Source organism: Arabidopsis thaliana, chromosome 4 (genome assembly GCF_000001735.4).
Source record: "Arabidopsis thaliana chromosome 4, partial sequence".
Lineage (NCBI taxonomy): Eukaryota > Viridiplantae > Streptophyta > Magnoliopsida > Brassicales > Brassicaceae > Arabidopsis > Arabidopsis thaliana.
Genome location: NC_003075.7, coordinates 2,199,368 through 2,211,755, shown reverse-complemented (window position 1 = coordinate 2,211,755; position 12,388 = coordinate 2,199,368). Strand labels below are relative to the sequence as shown.

Below are 12,388 nucleotides of genomic sequence, written 5' to 3'. Positions count from 1 at the left end.
TTAACTTCCTAATGATTCAGAATAACTAATCCGAATAATTTTAAGTAGTGTTTTCTTGTTTTTTCAAATTGATTCAACAATGCGAGGTTTTTGCGAGAGATTTGCAAGTCTGTCGTAGCAGTTCCCTCGCAAATATTTACCATAAACCTTAAATTATTTAAAATATTTAGTCATATTTTAATTTGCTGGGAGTCTTATTCGAAATAGGTGAATCTAAATCAGATCTGATTCAAACACTAAATCAAAATGGTGGAGTTAATTGGTTGAAGGATTGCGAGGGAATTGCTAGACGCACTCGCACTTCCGTCGTAAATTTTACCCTAAACCCAAAATTATTAAAAATCATAAGTTGCGAGGGACTTGCTAGGTGTTCTCGCAATTCCCTCGCAATATGTGGTGCGTTTTAATTGGTTTAAAAATCTTCCTCGCAATTTCAAAGCAAACTATGCGAGGGTTTTGCGAGGAAATAAATTCCTATATATACTCGAAGACCTAGTTTGAGCGGAGCTCAAACCAGCCGCATCAAACCCTAACCCTAAAAATTTTCTTCGATTCTCTTCTTCTTCTCTGATCTCTTCGGCGCCGGATCTCTTCTTCTCCGATCCGATTCCGTCGCCGCCTCTCTTCTTCTTCTTCTCTAATCTGTTATACTCATCGCCGCCTCTCTTCTTCTCCGATCTGATTACGACGCAGACTCTCTTCGCCGCCTCTCTTCTTCTTCGATCTGTATTCAAACACCGCCGCGTTTCTTCTTCTCCGACTCGATCTGTTTTGCCTCAAAGGTAACCTCTGTTTCTCCGATCTAAGTTCTTCTCTCAAATCTAACTCATTCTTCTTCTCCGATCTTACTTCTTTTTCCCAGATCTAACTCTTGATTTGTTTTTTGTGCAAGATGCCGTCGGATAATACTTTTGTACGGGTTAGACAACAGCAGCGTGACCCGTTGCATGTCAATTCTCCTGTTAGTGGTGGGAATATCTCAGGGGTTCAAGGTTCAGGTTCACGTTCAGGTTCAACCGTTCCACCATCGCCTCCAACGCCAACGACTCAGCCTTCTGTCAATCATTATGATGTTCAAGTTGACCGTCTCAACAATCTGACACTGGAAGAGCTCCTCGATAGTCCTGGTTGTGCTGGCTTGACAAGGCTAGACCCAAAGCATCCTCCGGGAACTCTCTGGTAAGGTTAAGCTTATAGTCTCTGGAATTAGGTCTTGTAAGTTGGTTAGTTCTGCCTTAGAAGTTTATGGATTTAGGTTGGTTCTGCCTTAGAAGTTTGGTCCTGCCTTAGAAGTCTCTGGATTTAGGTTGGTTGTACTTAGCATTGTAGTTTCTTAGAAGTATAAAGACATAGAGATCCTTATGTGTTTTGTTGCTGTTGTTGTAGGTTTGACGATGACTCTATAGTTGCAGCAACAATCCGCAGCATATTTGAAAGAGATTTCAAAGAACCTCATGCCAATTGGTCATAGACATCAAAGGCTACAATCGATCGATGGTATGAAACGTTTGCAGTAAGTTCTGTGCTCTTTTGATGTTTATGCTTGTTTTGTTGTTTGGTTTCATAGTCTGATGTTTGCTTTGTCTGTTTTGTAGCAAGTATATAACTGGGACCGTTCAATTAACAAAAGAGTAAGGGTTGAGTTTGAAGCAAAGCTAAAGTCTAGGATGTCTAATCAAGTGTCAAGGTGGAAGGGAAATTGGAAGGAGAAGGGTGATGAAGCCAAGCCAAAATGGATTGATCCTGATGTGTGGAAAGGTCTAGTACAGTTTTGGCAAGATCCAAAGTCAGAGAAAAAGAGTAACAACAGCAGAAATGCTAGATATCATGATCTGGATGGCAAAGACATCTATAAACATCGTTCAGGCCAGACCTCATACAAAGCTCGTGCAAGAAAACGGGTAAGATAAGTATTCTTCTCTCCTTACCATTACTTAAACTACAATTTTATGAATCTAACTTGTTTATCTCTTTGTGTTTCAGTGTGAAAAGACTGGAGAAACAACTCCTGATTTCCTTGAGCTGCTAGATGAGACACACAGAAAAGCGGATGGAACTTTCATCGATGGGAAGTCAAAGGAGATTTACAAGCAAGTGACATCTAGGATAGAAGAGGAAGAGTCTCATATGTGCTCAATGGACAATCCGGAGAGCACTGGATCAGGTGGATTGTCTGTTCATTCCAAGAACAAGATTTTTACTGAGGTAAATCTTCTGTGCTTTTTCTTGGCAGCTTGTTGTGTTGTGTACTTGTCTGAATTCTGTTGTGTACTTGTCTGAATTATGTTGTGTACTTGGCAGCTTGTTGTGTTGTGTACTTGTCTGAATTCTGTTGTGTACTTGTCTGAATTATGTTGTGTACTTGGCAGCTGAATTCTGTTATGTTGTGTACTTGTGTACTTGTCTGAATTCTTTAGTGTACTTGTCTGAAGTGTTTGTGTTGTGTACTTGTCTGAAATGTTTGTGTTGTGTCTCTAGTGTTTGATATAAAGTTCTCGTAATCTTGGCAGCTTATTCATTATACTTTGTGTCTGAATTCTTTTGAACTTGGTTTCTCATGGTTTTTCTGTTGTGTCCTTGTGAGTGTTTGTGATCTTTGCCGGTTGCTCCGCGAAAGAAAGGAAGGATTTATGGGGTTGGATCTCTGCAGTTTGAAGCATCCTCAGCCCATAGTGGTCCAATGCTTCCTAGTGATGATTCGGTTATACTTTCTTAGAAGCTGGCTGCCGCTGAAGCATGCATTCAATCTCAGGCTGAGAGGATCAATAGCTTCGACATCCTGTTTGACTATCTTGCTGAAAAAGATCCTGCTTTGGCTGCAATTCTTCGACATGGTTCCTCGACACAGATAGGACAGGCCAACCCAAATGAACCACCTGTGTCTGCTGCTCCAGAACCGCAGGTGGCCAATGAGGAGACAGCAGCTGCTGCCCTAGCTAACCTTGCAACAGGATCCTCTCCTCCATCAACTGTATTTTGAAAACATTGTCTTGCTTTTTCCTTGTTATCTCTTTCTTTAGAACAAGAAACAATGTAGCATAAATTTTTGAATTTCAGCTTCAAATGTGTATTTATCTATTTAGAACAAGTTTATGAAATTTCAGCTTTTAATTGCATACAAAATCATCTCTAATTAACAACTAATTAACTAGGTAATTAGTGGCTAATCAGACACTAATCAAGTCTTAATATATCAGAAAAACGTTGCAGAACACTTGCAAATCCATCGCAAATTCTGCTAGAGATTTGCTAGGCGGTAAAAAAGAATCGCAAATCCGTTGAAGTAATTACGAGGGAAGTACTAGTCAACAATTGCGTGTGATTTGCGAGGAAAACAGTTTCTCGAAAAATTTGCGAGGGAATTGCGACATATAACCATTTGCGAGGAACTCGTTTTCCTCGCAAATATCTTGCGTTTAGCTGTTTGCGAGGGATTAGCGAGTAATTCTTCCCTCGCAAATCGACTGTTTTCTTGTAGTGTTCAACCCAAAACTCTTCATCCAGACCTGATTCATCAAGCAAGCATCTTACATTTTCCATGATTGTACGGTTCATTCGTTCAGCAACACCATTTTGTTGTGGTGTGTAAGTGCATGTTCTATGCCTTTTAATACCCTGAACTTTACAGAACTCATCAAACTTATTGTTGCAGAACTCTAGTCCATTATTTGTTCTTAGGACTTTGACTTTCTTTCCAATCTGATTTTCAACAATTCCTTTCCACTCACAAAACCTCTGGAATGTCTCATCTTTTGTTTTCAGAAACAATATCCAGACCTTATGAGTTTTGTCATCAATTATTGACATAAATATTGTTTTCCCGAGAGTGAGGGTGTGACATTTGAAGAACCCCAAAGGTCTTCATGAATGTATCCTAAAACATCTTCAGTATCATATCTCCCCACATTGAAACTTAGCTTCTTTGACTTTCCCATAATATAGTGCTCATAGAAGCTCAGTTCCTTAACATCTTTCTTATCCAGAAGACCTTTCCCAGACAATATTTTCATGTTGTTTAGGCTTAAATGTCCAAGCCTGCTATGCCAAAGTGTTGTGTTTCCTGTTTCTTTCTCTGCAACACAGCTCTCTTCAATCACTGTGTCACCTTCCAGAACGTACAATCCATTCTTTAAACTTCCACATAGAGCAGTGACATCATTCTTGAAGTATCTCACTCTGCCTTTCCCACCTTCATGACTAACACCAAGTTTATCTAACGTTCCTGTTGAGATTAGATTTCTTCTAAGTTCTGGTACATACTTGACACTGTTAAGTGTCTTTATGGATCCACCGTGAGTGTTAACTCTGATAGATCCCTGACCTCTTGCTTCCACAGAGTGATCATCTCCAAGTAAAATCGTGGTCTTCTTTGTTTCATCAAAACTACAGAACCAATCTCTTCGAGCAATCATGTGGGATGTACATGCAGAGTCTAGTACACACATGTCCTTAACCAGCTTTTCGCCAACATTCAAAGCCTCTGAGAATTCAAGACTTTTAATTATAACCCCTGCTTCTCCTTGTTCTTGACCTTCCATCTTTCTCTTTCTCGCAAAACAATCCTTCTTAACATGACCCTCCTTTTTTATAGATACAACATGTGAGCTTTGATTTAGAGTTAGACCTGCTTCTGCTTTTACCTTTGGAATTCTGCTGCTGCTGATTCCTGAACTGAGATCTTCCTCTTTCAGCAGTATACAACACTGTTGAAGCACCTTTATTAGACTCTTTTGCTTCAACAAGTTCTCGTTCTAAAGACATGGCTGAAGAAACAACATCCTGCACACATAGGGTCTTATTTCCATACTTCATTGTGTGTTTCAATTGTATGTAACTCACAGACAATGAATTCAAGATCAAGATTGCTTAGACTTCTTCTGCAACTACAATCAACTACAATCTGCAAACTTCCAAGTTCAGCTACAATCCTCAAGAATTCATCCACGTTCTGATCAATGCTCAAAGTTTCAAGCATCTTAAAAGAATAGAGTCTCCATGTAAAGCTTGTTAAGCGTCGTCCACATCTCAGCAGCTGAAACACAATGCTGGACTTTAAGAAGAACAACATCAGTGATATGGTTTATGATGATGTTCTTAGCTTGCTGAGATTTTTCCATTTTGATTGGATCCGGAACTTCTTTAGTCTGAGAAGATTCATCATCAGTTTCTGGTTTATTTCCTTCAATCTTTGCGATTGGAACAATCTTTGTTAGAGATGGATCTGTCAGTGTATTCATCAACCCCAATAACCAAGCTGTGCTTCGATTCGAATCTTCCATAGAGAAAAATCTCTATCGCCATTAAACGTTTTAATCTCTACTCGTGTCGTTGTCGTCATCGGAAGATCTGCCAATAGCCTTGGCTCTGATACCACTTGTTATAGATTCGATCCTCGATTAAACCTCACAAGCTTTGTAACAATCTCTCAACTCTCACAAAACTCAGCTCAAGAACACTATCGAACAAGTAAAGAAGAAGAACACAAGACTCGATTTGTTAACTCGGTTCAGCTAGATCGGTGTGATCTAACCTACGTCCGGAGCCGAATCAATCCGGCAAATTCACTAGATCAAAGGAAGAGTTATGCTCAAATTTGAGCTTACAACAATGGCGGAATCTCTCTCTCTCTAGATACAAGAATAACAGAAGAAAGATGAATGTGATAATTACGTTGAAACAAACTTGAGTTGGTTAAAACCTTATCTCAATAAAACTGAAAACCCTCCACTGCAGTTAGTGGCTTCTCTCTGAGTCATCATCTTTCGGTTTATTCAACAATCCCAAAATCAAAGATAACCGCCTGGTCCAATTCCATTAGCTTGATTAAACCAACCAAACCAACCAAACCACTAAAATTGAATCATAACCATAAACAACAACACTTTAAAACAAAAGTTAGTATGATTGTTACGTTTAAACCAGCGAGACCCTAAGTCATTGGATTAGACATGTAGTTCATCATTTCATCTACTGGTTTTAATATACATAGATATTATTACATGGTTTTTTTTTTTCTTAAAAAGAAGATATTCAGTCATCCATATTTTTCATAGTTGATATATCTGAGGTTAGATCTTGAGGAGATTTCATGGGATTATAGAAACTAAATAAATGGCCTATACTCTACTATTTTTGTTGGAATTTTTTTTGACATGATATTCGATTTCTGTTAATTACATATGAAGATTTTAAACAGCAAAACTAGTTTTATTGAATCATGTCCCAATTTTTTTAAATATAATATTAGAAATTTGTGTTAGATTAACAACATCACGGATTGAGGACATGAAATTGCAGAATATAAAAAATTGTAAACTTGTGTTGGAATGGCATAATTAATTTCTTTTTTTAAGGTTTTGTATTCAAAGCGATTTCGGTTTTTTTTTTTTTATCGAGGTTGTGAATTTGAAAAAAAAAAGTTTAAGATCGTTTAAAACGAAAGTCGGTCACGAAAATATTTTTAGTCTGTATGCATAAATTAAGAGAAGTCAAAAACAAATTTTACAAAATACACCACTGAATGTGGATCATGCATGCATGCATTCGAATTTTAATATCCATGTTTAAATGTGTACGAGGCTAGTGAAGTGAGTAGTGGTGAGTGGTGTGACTAATGACCAAAAACGCAAAACCAAAGTCACAAAACCGAAAAACTTTTCAAAGTTAACTTATAGCTAGGATCCACCCATTAAGAGTCAATTCGTTCTCTCTCTCCATGAAACCATGCAGATTCTGCTATTTATTACTCATATAACGTAGGACACATTTGTGTACAAAAAGATAGAACTTCCAATTAACATTGTTATTTTTGCCAAAAAAAAAACAATTAACATTGTTCCTTACAAAGACTATTTGGTGGGATGTATACAAGGGCTTTCCATTAACATTGTTACTTGAGCTTGAAGTTAGTAATAAGATTAAGAAGGCCATACAGTTTTTCACTCTGTAATTTTTCTTTTCTTTTAGTTTTAACTAGTCATCACAATTATTTATTTTACTATAATGTTTTTTTTTGTTAAAGAAAAAGTAATTTTTCTATAATGTTGTTCTCTTTATACTTGACATTAATGTTCTAGTAAAGTTGAAGGCTAATTAGCATATATAATCATTGTAAAAAAAAAGAGAAATTATAAGAAAGAAAAATTATAAACGTGCTTTGTTAGAACATGTCTTTCATATTTAGAATTTTACAGATGGAATTAATTTTTCATATTTGACTTTAGATCTCATTAATTAGAACACTAATTATGTACGTCTATGAAAAAACATAGGCAAAATGATAACATAAACAAAGAACACTTCATAAATATGGTTTATATATAGATCGGTCAAGTCGACGTTCTCTCATTGTACATTTAACTAAGAACATGAGTAGCTTCTATGGAAGCTTTAGGGGAAATTAAAAGAAACATCTTGATAGCTTCTATGGAAGCTTTAGAGGAAATTAACAGAAACTTGCTTGCTTAAACTGATGAAAAAAAAGGAAGATAATTAAGAACCGAGAACTCCTAGTGTCGACAATGACCTTGTTGCTTGCTCTCCAAGCTTTTCTTTGCCACTTTTAACATCATCCTCATCGGACGATGAACTTGTGTCTGAGTCATTGACTTGCTGTTTCTTCATGTCCTCAATGAGTTGATATTCTTCCCAATCTTCCCAGTGACGATCAGTGTCACTGTCATCATCATCAGTTGTTATCACCCCCTCATCATCTCCATCAATAATGTCATCATCTGAGAAGTACTCCCTCTCTGGCACTGACTGTTAGTGCACCCTCTGTCAGGACAAACCAGAAGGAGTGCTGATTGCTGGAACAAGCTGGAAGCTGTTTCAGAAGACTAAAGTGAAGATCAAGTAATTGATGCTCACGTGGATATACCGCCAAATGAACGAATGACGTGGAGATCACAACAGGATGAGTTCAGTTTGGAGAGGAGATATTCACGCGAAGATTTGGAGTGATCCAAGATCTCGAAGGCTAACCTAGAAGACCAAAGACCTCGATAGTATAAATAGAGGTGCTAAGGTTCTTGTTAGGCTTGGCCGTGATTGTGAGTGAAAAGCTAGGGCAACGCTTTTCATTATTAGAGACTAAGGTTTAGTCTGATTGGAATTCTAGAGAGATCAAAGAGTGTGTTCTTGTGATCTGCTCTTGTGTGTTTAGGAAAATCTCAGGTGACAAGCTAAAGTAGTTTAGATCTTGTGTAAAACCAATTAAGGTAGTTGTAAACTTCTTAATCAGATTTCTAATAAAGTGATACTCAGTGGTTCTGAGTTTGGGGAATACGATTCTTGGTTCATCCGGAATTTCATTTGGTATCAGAGCGGGCATCTGAACAAAGTTGTACTTAACAACAGGTGCAGATCCTACGGAGAGGATGGACTACCCCAAAGAGTTCGTTGCGGTCGGTAAAACAATCATGTTGGAAAAAGGAAATTATGGACACTGGAAAGTGAAGATGAGAGCTCTCATACGTGGTCTAGGAAAGGAAGCTTGGATTGCTACGAGCATTGGGTGGAAGGCTCCGGTCATCAAGGGAGAAGATGGAGAAGATGTGCTAAAAACTAAAGATCAATGGAATGATGCAGAAGAGGCAAAGGCCAAAGCTAATTCAAGGGCACTGTCTTTGATATTCAACTTCGTGAATCAAAATCAATTCAAGCGGATTCAAAACTGTGAATCAGCTAAAGAAGCATGGGATAAACTTGCTAAAGCATATGAAGGGACAAGTAGTGTCAAAAGATCCAGAATCGACATGTTAGCATCTCAGTTTGAAAATCTCAGTATGGAAGAAACAGAGAACATTGAGGAGTTCAGTGGGAAAATCAGTGCCATAGCGAGTGAAGCACACAATCTAGGAAAGAAATACAAAGATAAGAAACTGGTCAAGAAACTGTTGAGGTGTCTCCCATCAAGGTTTGAAAGTAAGAGAACGGCCATGGGAACGTCGTTGGACACTGACTCAATCGATTTTGAAGAAGTAGTGGGAATGCTCCAAGCATATGAATTAGAAATCACTTCCGGAAAGGGAGGTTACTCCAAAGGACTTGCTTTAGCAGCATCGGCAAAGAAGAATGAGATACAGGAATTGAAGGATACAATGAGCATGATGGCAAAAGACTTCAGTAGAGCAATGAGGAGAGTTGAGAAGAAAGGATTCGGAAGAAATCAGGGAACTGATAGATATCGAGACCGAAGTTCAAAAAGGGATGAGATTCAATGTCATGAATGTCAAGGATACGGACATATTAAAGCTGAATGTCCCTCCTTAAAGAGAAAAGATCTCAAGTGCTCTGAGTGTAATGGTCTTGGACACACTAAGTTCGACTGTGTTGGATCAAAGTCTAAGCCTGATAAATCCTGCAGTTCTGAAAGTGAAAGTGACTCAAATGATGGAGACTCGGAAGATTATATAAAAGGTTTCGTGTCTTTTGTAGGAATCATTGAAGAAAAAGATGAAAGTTCAGATAGTGAAGCAGATGGTGAGGATGAGGACAACTCAGCTGATGAGGATTCTGACATCGAAAAGGACGTTAACATCAATGAAGAGTTCAGGAAACTGTATGACAGCTGGTTGATGCTGAGTAAAGAGAAAGTTGCCTGGCTGGAAGAGAAGCTAAAAGTTCAAGAACTAACAGAAAAGCTGAAAGGAGAGTTAACTGCTGCAAATCAGAAGAACTCTGAGCTGATTCAGAAATGCAGTGTGGCTGAAGAGAAAAACAGAGAACTTTCTCAAGAGCTTAGTGACACTCGCAAGAACATCCACATGCTGAACAGTGGAACAAAAGATTTGGATAGTATACTTGCTGCTGGAAGAGTGGGAAAATCAAATTTTGGTTTAGGATACAATGGTGCTGGATCAGGTACAAAGACGAATTTTGTACGAAGCGAAGCTGCTGCTCCAACAAAAAGTCAAACAGGTTTTCGAAGCAACTATGATGCTGTTCCAGCAAGACGCGTGTACCAGAATCACGATCACTATCAATCCCGGAGAACTGTGACAGGTTACGAATGTTACTACTGTGGAAGACATGGTCATATTCAGAGATATTGCTACAGGTATGCTGCTAGGTTGAATAAGCTGAAGAGACAAGGAAAACTATATCCATATCAAGGAAGAACCTCCAAGATGTATGTCAGAAGGGAGGATCTCTATTGTCATGTAGCATACACCTCGATTGAAGAAGGAATAAAGAAACCATGGTATTTTGACAGTGGAGCATCCAGACATATGGTAGGAAGTCAATCCAATCTTGAAAATTACACCTCTGTCAAGGAAAGTAAAGTTACTTTTGGAGGTGGGGATAAAAGAAAAATCAAGGGAAAAGGTGATTTGACTAAAGCAGAAAAGCCTCAGCTTACAAATGTGTACTTTGTCGAAGGGCTTACTGCAAATCTGATTAGTGTGAGTCAGCTATGTGATGAAGGGCTGACTGTGAGTTTCAATAGTGTAAAATGCTGGGCTACAAACGAGAAGAACCAAAACACTCTCACTGGAGTTAGAACTGGGAACAATTGCTACATGTGGGAAGAACCTAAAGAGTGTCTTAGAGCTGAAAAGGAGGATCCAGTGGTATGGCATCAACGTCTTGGTCACATGAATGCGAGGAGCATGTCAGAAATAGTGAGCAAAGAAATGGTTAGAGGAGTACAAGAGCTGAAACACATAGAGAAAATTGTGTATGATGCCTACAATCAAGGTAAACAGATTAGAGTCCAACACAAGAGAGTTGTAGGTGTTGTTGAGAGAAAGAATCAGACTTTTCAAGAGATGGCCAGAGCCATGATTCATGGACATGGAGTTCCTGAAAAATTCTGGACAGAGGCTATCAGTACAGCATGTTATGTGATAAATCATGTTTATGTGAGGATTGGAGGCACATTCGACAAGTTGGTCAAAGCGTTTGTGAAGACAATGACAACTGAGTTCAGGTTGAGTATGGTAGGCGAACTTAAGTACTTTCGGGGGTTGCAAATCAATCAGATTAATGAAGGGATTGCTATCTCGCAAAGCACCTATGCTCAGAACCTGGTGAAACGCTTCGATATGTGTTCCAGCAATCCAGTTGAAACTCCTATGAGCACTACCAACCTCTGCAGCTGCAGTACTAAAATTCTTTGGATGAAACACATGGGTTTGGATTACGGTATGTCTTTTTCTGACCCTTTACTTGTTAAATGTGATAATGAAAGTGCTATTGCCATATCTAAGAATCCGGTACAACACTCAATCACTAAACACATAGCTATAAGACATCATTTTGTTAGAGAATTAGTTGAAGAAAAACAAATTACCGTAGAACATGTGCCTACTGAAATTCAACTTGCTGATATTTTCACTAAGCCTTTGGACTTGAACATGTTTGTGAACTTGCTAAAGTCCCTAGGTATTGGTGAAGTCTAACTATCTTCTTGATGAGTGTTTATGCTGAAACAGGGTTGGTTGTACAGTGAGAAGCAAGTTTTCATATCTATTTTACAAAGTGTCATAACCGGTTTTCAAATCTTCTGCTGTAAAAAGTTCACCAAGAGAAAGAGCTACCCTACATGGTTCGGAGATGCAAAGTCAGTAAAGTGTGTGACAGACACAGTGTGTAGAGCATTAAGGAAGGGATGAAATGCAGAAAGGGGCAGAAAAGAAGCATTTCATTTCATAAGATGAAGCATGAGCTTATCTAAGACACGGGGGACAAAGGAGAAATCTTGTCACTAACCCGATGGGAACAAAGGAGAAATCTTGTTCACCTACACTTTGGAGAGAAGGGATGTCAAACAAAAATATTGAGAGAACAAGTAATAAAGAGCATCATTACACTCTGCAACAAGACAAGAGAAATAAAAAAATAAAAAAAAATAAGGGGGGTGGAAAAACAAGTTCTCTCGCTGACATCTCGTCTCTCTGTAGAAAGGAGCAGTAAGAAACAACAATAAGTTCTGAATACAAAAGATCAGACTGGTAATTCATCAATAGCCTGAATGTTGCTGCACAGTCTGTCACACTCCTTGTTAAAAGGACTCGCTAACACTCTGAGATATGACGTTGTGAAGACTACTCTTGGAGAATCAACAGTCTCTTTTGTGTTGTGTCAGCAGATTATGTTCTAAATTTTTTTGAATCAAGTTACAATGAGCTTAGTATTGTACAATCACCTCTGGGACAGTTCTGGACCTCAGTATGAGGGAGAGATGGTTATTACTGTGCTGATACTAATGGGGACTTGTTCTGTGTATATCAAGATGGCTTCAGAAAAATGAGTTAATTTTCAGTGGTACTTAGTTCAATTCTATAAGCTAATTGGGTTGTTCGATTTTGTTTTATGGTGGTTATTGTGTTTTATGAGATTTGACCGGACCAAAATCCGGTTAGCACTGATTTTTGGTTTTGAG

The 12,388-nt window shown here is 38.4% G+C and overlaps 1 protein-coding gene and 3 pseudogenes across 4 annotated transcripts; 2 read left to right on the top strand and 2 right to left on the bottom strand.

The window, feature by feature from the left end:
- Positions 1-892: 892 nt before the first annotated feature.
- AT4G04430 lies at positions 893-2,980 on the top strand (annotated as a pseudogene; the record flags this gene model as incomplete). The annotated part of the gene is made up of 1 exon: positions 893-2,980.
- Positions 2,981-3,257: 277 nt separating this feature from the next.
- On the bottom strand, positions 3,258-5,347 carry AT4G04426 (annotated as a pseudogene; the record flags this gene model as incomplete). Its single annotated transcript has 1 exon — positions 3,258-5,347.
- A 2,046-nt stretch (positions 5,348-7,393) lies between these two features.
- Positions 7,394-8,332, bottom strand: AT4G04423 (uncharacterized protein; the record flags this gene model as incomplete). Its single annotated transcript, NM_148226.2, has 3 exons — positions 7,394-7,757; positions 7,880-7,983; positions 8,232-8,332. 3 exons carry the CDS (start codon positions 8,330-8,332, stop codon positions 7,492-7,494), a joined length of 471 nt encoding a protein of 156 aa, NP_680592.1. The 3' UTR covers positions 7,394-7,491.
- Positions 8,333-8,378: 46 nt separating this feature from the next.
- AT4G04420 lies at positions 8,379-11,405 on the top strand (annotated as a pseudogene; the record flags this gene model as incomplete). Its single annotated transcript has 1 exon — positions 8,379-11,405.
- Positions 11,406-12,388: the final 983 nt, after the last annotated feature.